The 15025-nt window shown below is 48.6% G+C and overlaps 1 protein-coding gene across 1 annotated transcript in view; it reads right to left on the bottom strand.

Annotated features, from left to right (window-relative positions):
* Positions 1-2161: 2161 nt before the first annotated feature.
* DRGX (dorsal root ganglia homeobox) overlaps positions 2162-15025 on the bottom strand; it is a gene marked incomplete at both ends in the record, with an annotated part of 29101 nt that continues 16237 nt past the window's right edge. Inside the window, one exon of the mRNA XM_080823532.1 lies at positions 2162-2427. Within this exon, the coding sequence (XP_080679658.1) occupies positions 2162-2427 (266 nt within the window). The remainder of the gene's footprint in view (positions 2428-15025) is intronic.

Here is a 15025-nt window from a genome sequence, read left to right as displayed (position 1 = left end):
CAAAGCAGAGACGCATTCTCCACTCCGGCCTGCAGCCCGAGGGCCAGGAGGAACAAAGAGAGACCCTGGGCTCTTTCTGACTTTCTTTTTAACTCTTCTAGATTTATTCGGGTATTTCAACAAACAGAAACTACATCATGCATGGTTACTTTTTGCCTTTGTACAACAAAACTAAGTACTCGGTGTGTCTGCAGAGGTCTGGTGCTGATTTCTCTCCTTTCTTTCAGTAACATCAGGCAGACTTTTCGATGTTATCCAGTTTTGCACAGTCACTAGAGTGTCGCCTCATGAATTATTAAATCAGTGCTTCGTGGTAATACATAATTTCTTATCAATTATTCATGCTAATGTGTGTGTAGTTTACTTAATTGTGTTATTGACGATCAAAAGTAATTTCCTGAAAGTCCTCAAGGACACAAAATTTAATCAGCGTAACTACTTCTCAGATGCAATGCTGTTAAGTATTCTTAATTTGCTCAACAGTTCACTTATTTATGTACCTTTCTGGAGGAAATACGAGTTTAATCAAACAATTAGATTGAAGAGTTAGTGTACATAAGGGCTTGAGCTTACAGCGTTCAACCCAACATTCGTAATTACAGGGAAACGGAAGCAACTCTGCCGCTTTTTGGCAAATCGTTTCATCTTGGTACTCAACAAGCAAGATACAGCAGGAAGAAGGATCTGACTTTTTTTTTTTCTTTTTAAAGAGACAGTGTATTTTATCAAATGCTTTGCAATCATCAGAAACGAGGCACACTACACTCAGGGAGTACCAGTGGGGGGCTTCTAGGTGGGGGGGGGTGACAAGGGGAGCAGGGCGATCCGAAGGTGGAACATGTTGATTATAATAACTGAGAGGAAAATAATTGTCATAAAACCAATAACAGTTTGCATGGAAACGCCATCAGTAAGCCGTTCAAGACCGCAACTTTTCAGGTACCGAACCCCCTGCCAGGGAGTGACAGAGCTCACGCTATTGCACATTTTCCCTTGGATCTCTTCGAGTTTACTATCCACATGAGAGAAAACACACCCAGGAGATCGAAACTGAAATCTCTACGAAATCTGGCCCTTTGGAATGAATTCTCTTCACACCACAAGGAAGCCCTCTTCCCCGTGCTCCATTTCTCCACATACACCATTCTCCTCTTGCTTCCTACCTTTTTTTTCCCCTTCTGTAAAAAAAAAAAATAAATCAATAAATAACACAACTGGGGAAGCCCCTCCATGTGCCAGGGACCTGAAGAAAGGTCGTTCATCCAGATGTGTACAGATGTCGGAGATGTTCGTGGGAGCTTTCTCCTGCTCCAAGGACCCTCGGCGTTCTCTAGATCAGAGGACTGTTTTCCACTGGTTAACTGTCCACCAACCTAGAGGTCTGGTCCAGAGAGGTGGGGCCTGCAGGGGGACTTCGTTGTGGGAGCCCACACTAGCTCGGTGCCTGCCCGTCACGATGGTGGCCCCAGTTCACGGAGCTGGTGGCCTGTCTGATTGGCCCAGCCTCCCTGGCCGGAAGTGCCCAGTGGGCCCCCTGCCCCAGGACAGGTTGTGCCTTCCCCTCCTCACCCTATGTCTTCTCACCCTCTATAAACTAACTCAGCCTACAACTAATACCCTTCAACAAGAGAAAGGGGGGGGCATTGCTGCTAATCTCAGTGGAGGGCCGTGAGAGTTCGTTGGGATTACACCAGTTTCCTGGTTCTTCATGGAAGGGGCACAGTCCTACTTCAGAGCACAAGACTCAGCCTGGGGCGTCTCTCAAGGATGACCCACGCCGCAGTTCTTTGGGTTGGTAAGACCTTCAAAGGCGGCCCAGGAAAGGGACAGGAAAGTGAGGGGGTGAGCAACTCTACTCCCCTCCAACACTTCTGGGCCCAGATGGAAACCCCAGGGGTCTCACCACAGAGTGGTCTCTGGTGCCCACGAGTTCCGTCTGGACTTGTCACCGGAAGCCAGGACAACACAGCCCCGCCAGTAGGACTCCAGAGGCACTCTCCAGATGCCAAGGGAGCTGTGGGTCTCACTTCCCTTCCTGAGTCCGTGAGGAGGCCCTGGGCCGCAGGCTTCGTTTGCTTTTTGGAGAGTTTTCCACAGGGGCTGAGGCTGGGAGAAGCAGGGGGCAGGGGGAGGGCGCCTCGGGCCTGGACACTCCGGACCCTCATACACTCTTGTCCCCCTCACTGTGTTCCTTGGAGGGAGGGTTCTTGTCCTGGCTGCCATCGGGGGGCGCCGGCTTGGCCGCGGGGCTGGGGCTGCTGCTGGCAGAGGGCAGGAGATTGGCCGACTGCAGGACGGCCTCGGAGTGCTCGCGGGCCTTCATGCGCAAGGCGGCCACGCTGGCCGTGCGGTTGCTCTGGCAGCCGTAGGTGGGAAGGAATGACAGCCCCATGGGGTCTGGGACACAGCAAGAGCACAGCGGGCCCCCTGAAGGAGGAAAAACAACAGGCTGCCATCAGTGCCCACATTCTGTCTCCCAGGACATGAGGTGGGGGCGAGGGGGCCAACCGATTCTGCTTTGGTTCAGGATCCTAAAGGGAGAGGTGACATGACGGGTGCTCAGGACCCCAGAGATGGGCCCAGTGCAAGAAATCTGGTTGATAACCCAAGGAATCATCAGAGCGCTGGGGAGACCTGACCAGTCCTGCTTCCTCACAGACCAACTGGGCGGCCTTAGGCCAATGTCTTGGCTTCTCCTTCTGCAAAATGGGAAGATACCTACCTCCCAGGATCGTTATGAGGAGCCAATGAAGAAATCCCACACTCCCCAAACTAAGTGCTGAAGCACCCCTGAGAACTCACGGGGGCACTGCAGAGACGTCTTCAACCTTTGAAGACAAAAGGGAGCCCCACCATTTTTCAAATGGCTCCTAAGTTGCCGGGACGTTAATACTCACTGAGCTGCTTAGACCTAATCATTTAATGAACAAAACTGTTAGGTATTTCCGAGGACCCAAGAGAGTCATGAAAAATTAACGGAGACCCTCAGGGCACTGTGAACTGAGTTTTAAGAACCTCTGAAGGAATCAGTTTGGAAAGCACTTAGCATAGGTCCAATGCGTGGAACGGGGCTTGGGAGCAATGGCGTGGCCCCCGACCTGCTGGCCAGAGGATTTAAACCAACCCAGAAACACACTGGGCTCACCCCTCTGCCAGGTTCAGTTTGAGGATACTTCCTCTTGACGGGTCATCCTCAATCATGCATTTATTCAACGACTCTCCGTGAGCACCCGGCACTCTTCTAGACCCTAGTGACCATTACCAGGAACCACGCAGCAGGACCCATCTTCAAGGACTGCAGGTCTAGTGGAGAGTCACACCGGAGCCCTGAGTCCCTGATACAAAGGCAGGTGGTGACACGTGCTATGGAAAACACGGATGGTGCTTGGCAGAGACCTGAGGGCAACCTATCAGGGTGACAGCCACGGGAAAGAGCACGCAGCCAGGGAGAAGAGCAGTGCAAAGGCATGGACGTTGGACTAGAAGGTCACCAGTTCAGGGAAAAGCAGGGTATTCAGACTGACTGAAGCCAGAGACCACAGGTGAGGGCAGAAGCAGGCGGGTCAAGGTCATCAGAGCCAGACTGCAGGATTCAGGGCAAGGAAACCTCAGCAGGTTGGAGTAGAGAGTGCTGCGGGCTTCTCTGCGTGGGGGACAGGGTGGGAAGGCTGGGGGGTAAAGCGGTCCTCGGGGAGGGTGGCGTGGCTCAACTCCGCATCCAAATGAACAGAGGGGCCATTCCTAAAATGGGGGCAAACAGGGAATGTTGTCTGTGTGGGGGGGGGGGGCATGCCTGTGGAGGAGGAGGATGGGGAGAGTCTGGAACCTCGTGGTCCTGCTGCCCATCTGAGTTCTGAGGGGAGAAGTGAGCAGCGCTCAGCAGGGCTGGCACCACCCCTGTTCCTTGAGGGACACCCGTGTGTTCCAGCTGCCGACCCCAGGCAGGCGTGGGGGCAGAAATCACACAGACTTTGCCCCCAGACCCAATGGGTAGACTCAGCTGGTGGCATAACATACTTTGAGAGATTTTTCTGAGCTCCCAAGAGAGGACAAGTGGTGGGCCCCCTTGTGTGATCCCTGCAGGACAGGCCCATCCCCACAGCTCCATGCCCCTCCCCACCCAGTCACCCCCGTCCAGCTCCAAAGCCAGAGTCCCCCAGGGGAGCCAGAGATGGACCACCATGACCCTGCCAAGGGCAGTTGGGGGTTAGTGCCTATCCCTGAGGCCTGAGACCTGGATCTGCCATGCCCACTGGCCGCACATGGATGGACAACCTTCTGACAAGGGAGGGCACCACAAAGCCAGTCCCTCACCTCTTTCTGAAAGTGCTCACCGGCTTTGGAAGAAGCAGACCCAGACATCAGTTGTACCGGGGAACCAAAATCCCTATTTGCAAATGAATCCGAATTCCTCCCAGTGGCCTCCAAGCCCTTGCATGCCTGGGTTGGCATCCTGTTCTCCTCCTCCCCGTGTGCTGGCAGGGACTTCCCTCACATGCTCCCTGAGCAGCCCAGCAGAGCCCACAGAAAGCTGTATTACCCAGAGTTCTCCCCTTTTCAGATGAGGAGACTGAGGGTGAATAGTAAGTGGCCAAGTGGGACCACACCAGGCAGGGGGCCTCCTCCTCAATCATTGTGTCCCTCTGTCTGAGAAGAGCACTCATTCCACCCCCACTTGGATGCTTTCCTGGGCTCAGCCTGTGAGTGAAAAGCCCTGCCCTCTCCTTGGAATAGTCTCCTCACACCTCTCTCTCTCTCTCTCTCTTTAGAGCTCCCCGGTCCTGTTCCACTCTGCTCAAATCCCACAACATTGGCCACAAATGGTAGGGGGATCGTTGATGGTTTGTTGACTTCTTTGTTGTCTGTCTCTCCCCCTCAAGAGACTGCAGATGCCCAACAGGTTAAGTCAGGTTAAGTATCTTCCTGTCTCATTCAGCACTCTGTCCCCAACACCTGGCGTAGTACCTGAAACAGGCCAGGCCCTTGGAAAATACCCATGGAAGGAAGGAAAGCAGGGAGGGCCATCAGACCTAGTGCCCGTTTGGAGGATCAGTGCTCATGAGGCAGCCTCAGAAACATCCGTGGGGATGTTCCCGCCTCCTTTCCTAGGGACAGGCTTCCCCATGCCAGAGCCAGACCCCTTCCTGTCCCCTCAAACACACTGGGGCATCTCTCTTTTCCTTTCCAAGCCTGCTCAGAGACAGAAGGACATTCACATTTACCAGCCCCCACGGTGGCCCCCTGTCCCTATCCCGGCCACCCTGAGGGGTGTGCGTTACTCATCCCCACTCTCCAGGTAAGGAAACTGAAGCTCCAGGACTAACCGGCCTGAGTTTGTATAGTTTACTGAGAGGTGGGACCAGAACCTTCCAGCGGTGTTTCAGTTCTCCAGCACAGTAACAGGAGGTGGAAACAGAGCTGTGGCCTCCTACCTCAGTTCTGAGCTGGTAGCAGACACTAGGACAAACGTAGGACAAATCACAAAGGCCAACTTTACAAAGGGAATTCTGAGATCCCATGTCACAACCCCACACCCCTGGTGGGCTTCTAGCCTCGAGCTATTACCACCAGCAGGAAACAAAAAGATCATCACGCTGGGTCAAGTCCCGAGTCCATTTTCCCATCGGCCCTCACTCGGCACAGATAACACCAGTGGCGGTTCAGCAGGGGAGGGGCAGTCTTTGCGGGGACAGTGTCTGTGCCATGAGCCCCAGGAGCCACCCAAGGACTGGGATCCGCTCCAGGTCTCCCTCCCAAAGGGAGCTCATGTGTGAGGGGACCATACACAAAGAATGATGGGAATACTGGACATTTTCCTCTCTGTGTCTATTTAGAATTCTTCTCATTTTTCTACAACAAATGTGAAGTTCTTTAAAAATCAGAAACACTACTTTCAATTGTAAATGAATATTAAGAAGAGGCATATTTGAGGAGGGCCAGTGAAGAGGCTAGGGAGACTGAGCCGGGTCCGTACTGAAAGTCTGAGGGGAGCTTGCCTGGAGCTGTGGACCGTCAGCAACCTGGGAGGGACCACAGTCCTCAGGATTTGCCCCAGGCAGCCGGCCCTGCGTCAGAGCAGCCCGAGAAGGTCAGGCTGATTCTTGCCTCCAGCGAGGCTTTGCTCCAATGTAAGCGTCAAGCAGGGAGTTAAACAGTCTGTGACTCGGTGAGGAATAAGCCACCTGCAGAATGAAGAAGGCCACTGGGACAAAACAGAACCTCTTTCCCCGGGATCCACAGCCTACAAGGTCACACGGTGGGCTCCCAAGGAAGCCACCAATAACTTCACTCTTGGTCCTCAAAAGCCAGACTCGGCAATAAGAGAAATATATTAACTCACAGAACCAAGGCTATGGGAAGGGGCAGAGTCTGTGCCCGTGATCTAGTTCACCCCCCACACCAGATGGATGGGGAAACTGAGGACCAGGAACCCAATGACTCTGGGACACTCTGTGGTTAGCTCTCAGGGCTATGCATACAAAGGTGAAATGTTGAGTCTTAAAAAGGAAGGAAACTCTGACACATCTGTAACATAGATGGACCTTAAGGACGTTATACTGAGTGAATAAGCCAGTCACAAGAAGAGAAATCCCGCATGAGTCTCTGTCCATGAGATGCCCAGGGTAGGCATATTCATAGAGATGGAAAACAGAATGGTGGTTGTCAGGGGTTGAGGAAAGGAGAAAATAGGAAGTTCTTGTTCAGTGGGCTGAGTTTCAACTTTGAAAGATGAAAAAGTTCTGGAGATGGATGGTGGTGATCATTGCCCAACAAAAGGAATATATTGAATACCTTTGAATTATCACTTAGAAAGAGTTGAGATGATAAATTTTATCTTCTACATATTTTAACACAATTAAAGATAAAATAAAATAAAATACATTCTTATAAATAAAACTGTAAGAGCCAAAAGAGAGTTCGGGTCAAGGTCATCAGGATCACGAGGACTGCCCATGGCTCTCGAACTTCTTTAAGGCTCCTCCAGTGAATGAGGACCTCCGAAGTCCTTCGGGCCAAGCACTCCCACCCCAGCCACATATCACCTCACATCCATGGGCTTATGCCCTCAACCCACCTCGCCAGTTGTGTCTTTGGCTAAGGAAGGAATGCATGGCTTATATACCTCCTTAAGCTGGGCTTCTGCCCCAGACTCTGCTTCATGCCTGTGGGGTAGACATTTCCACAGCAGGGAGGCAGACCCTGAGACAGGCATTCAGGCCAACAAGATTCTTTGGCATACAGCCCCTGGCAGACGTCATCCTCTTTCCTCATCTACACCCCAAGTCTGAACTATAGTGAAAGTGTCCTTCAAAAGGGGTCAATGTTTATAGGTGAACTCCTACGCATCCAAACAGCCACATCGAGGAATGCCGACAGAGGCAGAGGAACCATTGGAAATCACTCTCTTTGCCCTACCCTTACTTGGAAGACAACTTGGAAGATGTGCCAATTCAGAATGTAGATACGGGCAAGACAGAGAGAGGCAATCTCTACAATAGAACAAGATGAAAATCAAACAAATAGACAAATCTAACGTGATAATGTTTATCAGGGAAAGGTATAAAGTCTATGATTTGTAGCCAAGGGTCCAACTGTACAGAGGGGGTGGGGCTTAGTGGAGCATGTGGTCGATAGGACTTCTCGGTAAGCCCACGATGACACCATATGGTTATGGGTTGCCTTCACAGAGGCAGAAACTGTGGGGGAAAGGAGGATAAATTCTTTCTCTTCTCTGTCATGGTCAGACCATCAGACTAGAGGGAGGGGAGAGGGGAGGAGGAAAGGAAGAAAGAGAGGAGGGAGAAGTAAAAAATGGAAGAAATGGGGCTACTTAGCTAAGCTGACCTCAGGGCACAATGGACATGAAGTAGCTCTCTCTGACTATCTCTCTCTTAGTGACGGGGGTGAAAGAGAAGAAATGGCCAAAAGTATGAGAAAAACAGAATTTTTCTTTCTTTACCATCACATGCTATGCATATGCAGAGGGCTCGCTAGGTTCCTGGTCATCAGACCCTGAAGCCCCTGACAGGACGTTAGAGAATCTTCATGCACAATATGGGCTATTGGACAAGAAAAGGCTTTAAATCCCTTTCAACAAAAAGAAGTGGTTTTAGAATGGAAAGTGAATTATAAAGTTGAGTCCTTCCAACTTCAACATGTTTTCAGAATTTCAGTTCATGGTGATAGAACTTAAATTGCCCAACCACCAGCATCTCCCTTAACTCCTATCACCCTTTTTTTAACAAAGAAAAAAAATGATTTCCACAAATAGGATTCTCATAAAACTAACTCTTGATTTCTTCATGATGCCACAGTACCAATGGCATCACCAGATTTCCCCAAATGCCTCGTGCCCAAATAACTTCTGCGACCCGGACCCTAACTGAAAACCAGAAGTAACAAAATAGAGATTCGTCCTCTGGTGTGCTCAGGATGGCAGATGAACCAATAGTTACCAAGTAAAAATCCAGACCCCAAAGCTCATGCACTTTGTCCCTGAAAAGCCATACTCAAGGCCCTCACTAGAGTATTTGACGATCCTTTCAAGTGCACTTCCAACATAAATGGTTCGGTTTAAAAGACTACCACAAACTAGAGAGAAATGTGCCTGCTAATAGCAGACACACTGATGGGTAATATTGAGAAGAGGCACACAAACTTATGACAGCCAAAAAACTCAAAATGCACAGTAACCTGGAGCGAGCCAGTACCGGGACAAGCAAGCAAAGGGGGACACCTCAGGATGGCCTGACAGCTCTGACCCACACAGCAGGAACCGCCACAGAGACATGACATCTGAAAATGTTTTGGCAACTTCCTGCGACTGTTAGTGATGGGGAGACACTGAGCCAACCACAAGAAGGACCACACACCCCCCCCTTTATTTTGTCAGGGAGGTAACCAAGACCCTCAAGAAAATGTCTACCCCAAACTCGAGTCATCCATTATCAAGTTTCCATAAAATGAGAACCACAACAGGCCTTCTCTGGGACCTGAAAGCCGGATGCAGCCTGTCTCTGAGGCGGAAGAAAGGGGGATTTGAAATTTGGCCCCCCCAGCCCCACTGTGCACCTGTCATGGGGTTTCTTGCCATCCATCCACACTTCAGGTTCCTTGTCTGTGAGGGGAGGTGATACACCCACCTTTGGGAGACATTCCATAGCACACCTAGTACTATTTCTCTCACTCCATACAAATTAAAGGGTAATTCTAAGTCACAATTCACAACTTATTCCAATTACCGATCCGTTTCAGTCACCCGCTGAGGAACTGGCCTTGTGAGTGTTCCCCCGGGACACCCAGGATGAGCCGTGAGCTCCGCCACAGTCAGGGAGTGTGGGGGGACCATCCCACCAGCTCTGCTCCTGGGCCTGAGAGATGCCCAACCGACCACCACACTGTGTCCTCGGATGTCCTGTGTCCTCAGCGGAGCCTTTCCCATCAGACCAAAAACCAAAATAATTTATTCTGCCAACAGAATCTTGAGGAGAAAGATGAACTTTAAAAGTGTCCTTTTTTGGCCTCTCTGCTCAGCAGAGAGCCTGCTTCCCTTTCTCTCTGCCCGCCTCTCTGCCTACTTGTGATCTCTGTCTGTCAAATAAATAAATAAAATCTTTTTAAAAAGGGGGGGTGTCCTTTTTTTAACTACTGGATTTCCAGAGCTGGGGCTCTAGGGGTTTTTTTCCCTTTTTTTTTTAATCTTTCAAAAATGTATAAATCATGAATGGGTTAAAAATTAAATTAGCTACAATGTAAGTCAGTCCAGTGTGGCATACAGTGATGGTAACTGTGACCAACCTCATGGCCCAACAATAGGGAGCTGAGTAAGTTGGGGTCACCCACAGAGAACACACTAAAGCTATGACAAAATTATATTATAGGAAGATACTTAGCACCGTGAAAAAATTAATCATAATGTCATATAATAATGAAATATTAAGTTTAAAAATTAGGTTAAGAAACAAGTCAATAGGATTCCATTTTGGTACACATACGTATGTGTTATTTGTACATATCCATGTGTACATAAAACATACATATATACACATTGTGTGTATATATGTACACATCCATGTACAACCATATGTCATATCCATGTAGGATCATAGGTATAATACATGTGAAAATTTATAAGCAGAAAATATTGATAAATTTAAACTTTTTAGTTTAAAATTTTTAATTTCTAAATAAGTTATAAAATATACAAATTCATTAGAGATATATATTTATAGATGGGAAGATAACAAATGTACCAATACCAAATATTCATAGCAGTTGATTCTGGATACCAAGGGTGTGAGTGATTTTATATGTTTCTTTGTGTTTTACCGTATTTTCCACTCTTTCTAGCCTGGCCAGGTATTAAGGTCATGAAAATGGTGTGTCTTTTTTGTGCCTTGTGATTTCCAGCCTTCTTCCATTCAGATGATGAGAATGGATGCTCTCCTTTAGGACGGAGTCCCACTGGAATTGTCAAGGAATAAGGGCCATGGCCTCGGCACCCAGGTGCAGCTCCATAACTATTAATGGCCTGGGTCTACGCTGACCAGTGAAACTGGGGTAGACGAAGTGCCTTGGAAAACCCACCAGGAACACTTGGTCAGTCTACCGTTCTGTGTGGTCCAAGGTTAGCAAGTCCCTAAGCATCCCAAGCATGGGATACAACCAACCCGCCAGCAGACGAACCCCCTAAAAGACCACAACCTCTCCCCTCTGGCCCTACGAACATGTGCCATGGCCAGTGTCTGCGTGAGAGCATCTGACCCTAAAACGCAGCCCAAAAATGATTTTGTTTGGAGAACACACTACCTCCTGGACACTAAATTAAAACACACAATTAGATTTCCATTAAGTTACAGCAAATTCTGCTGAATTGATCTAATCGGCCTACATTCCTACATGACATCATGCTTTAAAGGCTTGGCCTGAACATAAATACTTAATGTAATAAATACAGTCTGAAATATTTGATCTCCTTGACAGTTTAATTGATCTACTATAGAGACTGACAGGAAAAATTAAGTTAGTTCTGTCTCGTCTCTGTCGATAGCACATTTTCCTCATAAAGGCACGTGAACTACAATGTTGGTTACAAGTAAAGCTCTCGCACACTGATTTCTTGCTGAAAGTTCAGGTTAAGGGTAACAGAATTGAACAAGGAACTGAGTGTGTGGATTTATGACACCTTTAACACAATACCATAGTTGATGTCTTTTGATAGATAGATAGATAGATAGATAGATGGTAAATATATTTTGTGATTTGTAATAACAGCCCCTGGGCATGAGTGCGGTGTTGGTAGATGCCTACCACATTTAAGCACAGATTTTTAGACGCTATAGCTATGCATGCTCACCAATAATTAAGTGCACAAGGTCAAATTCATACCCCAATGTCTTCTACCTCAGAAGGCCTTATGTGCTTTGTCCCATCTCCATTTTATGGCTTATACTGCCTTTCACCATGAGTTGTGTTTATTTTTATTATTATTATTATTATTATTATTGAGTTTTTTACCCAGCTCACCTCCCAAACTTGCTGTAAGCACCCTTCCCCCACACTCACCCCTATACTTCTGAGGCCAGAACTGAAATGTACCATTTGGGTACAAAGTAAAGACTGAATAGTTGGGAAAGGCAGAAAAGGAGGAGGAGTCTCTCCTTCCTGACTGAGCTGGCATACCTTACTTAGGTCCTCGGAGTTACCATCCCCCAGGTTCTAAACTTCCTCGGTACCTTGTGGAGAGAAACAGTGCTCATGGCAAAGTTGCTCAGTCTGATTCATGTCAAAATCCCCAGGCTAATTTGGAAGGTTATTCTGCTAGAACTGACGCCCAGTCCCACCCCTGCCTGAACTCCACCTAGCACTTGTACACCCCACTCTCTTGACATCTGCTCATCTGTTCAGGAAATGCTCCTTGATGGGAGGCAGTGCAGTCAAACATTCCTTGTGCTGGGACGGTCTCAGGGCCCAGCACCAGGGTCCCCTTTCCATTTGGACCTCTTTGAAGGGGCAAACAAAAAATGACAACACCAAGATCCAAGAAGCCTGGCACAGCCCAAGGAGCAGAGGGGCATGCGTTCTGGGCAGCCCGATGCCAGTTAGCCCTCCCTCCTCCGAGTGGCAGCCAGAACTTGACACGGGCAGGCTGCTTCTCCCGCTGCCTCTGGGCACAAGCCAGAAACCTTCTGCTCAGCTCCCTGCACTCCAGGGCCCCATTGATTAGCAGGAAGGGCAAACCCATCAGCACCCATAGGAAATGGCTTCTGGAAAGTGAGTTGCAGCTTTTAAAGCCAGAGAATGACAGCAGGTGCCTGTAAAAGGAACAGAATCGATACAGGGTGTGGGGAGCTGAATGATGGGACACCTGGGTCCCTGACTTGTCCTACTTCTGACAGATATACTACGTGACCTTGGACAGTCCTGTCCCCTCTCTGGGCCTCAGTTTCCCCACTATACTCAGGAATGGTAACATACTCGTTAAGAAGATTCCTTACAAACCTTAGTGTTGGGGTTCTCTACCCCTGTCTTCCTGACATCAACTAGGCACGGAGAGGGCTAGGGCTGAACCAACCACTTTCCCCATAAGAAGTGGCTACCTTCCGCCCCTTGGGTTCCCTGCTCCCCAAATACCTATGTCCTTACAAACAAGCCAAGGGCCCCAGAGGGCTGTGCTGCTTTCTTGGAGTTGCACACACCTCAGAACTCTTTAACTGTGCCTTGGAGGCTGAGAGGCTCTCCCATTGAGGAACAATTCTGAGCAATTCTGGGCCGTGGCCAGTCCGACTCCAGAACTTGGGCTCACCTTGAGGCCATGCCATCCTCTCCTGGGAATGTGGCCCCATCCAACCTGATGCTTTGCCCTTTCCTCAACACCCTAGGCCTACTTACCTCAGTGCCTTTGCTCATGCTGTTCTCTTGCCTGGGGTCCTTTCACCCAATGGGCAACTCCTATGCCCAACTGAAACATTGCTTCTGGAAGGGCTTCCTCATTCCCACAGGGAAAAATGTCCTCTCCCCTCATGGCTCCCCCGACACCTTCCCAGCCCTTGTTGGTCTCTGTGAGAGCATATGACTGTGTCACATGAGATGAAATTCTTTGTTGACTGTCTCTCCAAGCCCACACTTGGCCTGTCACTCCCTTGAAGTCAGGATGTGTCTAACTCATCACCAGAGGTTTGGCCTCTGCTTTAGAGTCTGACAAAGTGGGGTACTCAGTGGGTGCTGAATGAAGAACAGGAAGGCCCAGTTATTTCTGGGGTCCAACAGATGGCCAGCAGGCTGGTGAGGTCAGTGTCCCACACCTGGAGCAGCATCACCTGCTTTCCTTCTTTAGCCAAACCTCTCTACCATTTACTCTGCACCAGACTCTATATTTGGGGCCAGGGTGAGTGGCTTGGAAGGACTTAGAAGTGAGTCAGATAGGGCCATCACCCTTAAAGTGCTTATAGTCAGGATTGGAAGCAAGGAAGGCTCAAAAACAAACACCCCAATTCAAATCACGATACCAGAGTATTCTTGATCTCTGTGTCACTCAGTATCCAAAGAGGACCTTCAAGGAAGCAACCTGCTAGCATTCACACCTGTGTGCAAGCCCCTCCACTCAAGCCTGGGTTGGCCCTGTGACCAGCTTAAATCAATAGAATGCATCAGAAACAACACTGTGCCTGTTGTGGGTGTACGCCTCAACAAGGTCTGGCGTCTTCTGCTTTTCCATGCTTGGGAATCAACCACCATTCAACCCCATTCCAAGCTCACCACGTGGAGAGAGAAAAAGAGCGCCCAGCCTCCCAGCATCCCCTCCAAGGCCCCAGACAGGGAAGGGTGACCCCATGTTGCAGGTGCCAGCCCCAGCGGCCATGTGAGCACAGACTCATGAGAGAGCCCCGACCAAAGCAGGAGCAGAACCACCTGGCTGAGTCCCGCCAGTCCTCAGAATCAGGACAGAGAGTACAACAACCAGGCAGCCCTACTGCTGCTTTCATTATACTCAGTTTGGGGGCAAAGGAAAATAGCACTGACATCTGGAATGAAACTCTAAGAAAATCCCAAGCCAATCTCCCCAAGATCACAGATACGAAACCCCTGAGCAAAGAACCAGCAAACGGAATCCAGCTCTATCTAAGAAGGACGACATGTCACATCTAATGTGGGTTTATTCCAGAAAGGCACAGTTGGATTAACATGAAAAAAAATCAATCAGTGTAACTTACTGTCTTAATACATTTGAGAAAGAAAAAAAATCATGTGATCCCCTCAACAGCCCCAGAAAAAGTATTCAATGAAATTCAACGTTCATTCACATTCATGATTTTTTAAATAATAATTAAAATACAACTCTTAGGAAACCGAGGAGAGACGAAACTATCCTTACTTGATAAAAGATATCTAAAACAAAACAAAACGAAAAGACAACAAGCGTGACTGTGAAACCCTGAGATCAAGAATAGGCCAGGGTCGGTCACGAAGACCACATATGGTATGATTCCATTCCTACAAAAAGTCCACGGTAGCAATTGCAAAAATGTCCACGACCAATAGAGACAGCGAGATCCATGGTGTCCCAAGGCTGGGGACGTTGGGAGCAGTGGAAAGTAACTGCTAACAGGTACAGTGATGGAAATGTTCAGAGGTTGATCTTAGCGACGGCTGCACCACTCCCTGAATATACTAAGATTCATTAAGCTACACACTTCAGCGGATGAATGGGACGGTGTGTGAATTATATCGCAATAAAGCTGTTACAAAAGAAATGGAATAAGGCAAGGATGCCCGTTGTCACCACTTCTATTCAGTACTGTGCTAGGGGTTCTGGCTGGCACAGACAAGAGAAAGAGATAAAAGGCATAAGGATTTGAAAGGAAGAGACCAGCTGTCTTTATCTGCAGATGGCCTCATCATACACGTATCATAAAGAATCTACCACTAAGCCTAATTACAAGAATAAATCTCCCAAACATTATGCGGAGCCAAAGAAGGAGACACGAAGAATCTGTTCTCTATGATTTCATTTATACGTAAAGTT

This window comes from Martes martes, assembly GCF_963455335.1.
Source record: "Martes martes genome assembly, chromosome: 14".
NCBI classification, from domain to species: Eukaryota; Metazoa; Chordata; class Mammalia; order Carnivora; family Mustelidae; genus Martes; species Martes martes.
Note: the sequence above shows the minus strand (reverse complement) of the source record. Positions and strands in the feature narration are given on the sequence as shown.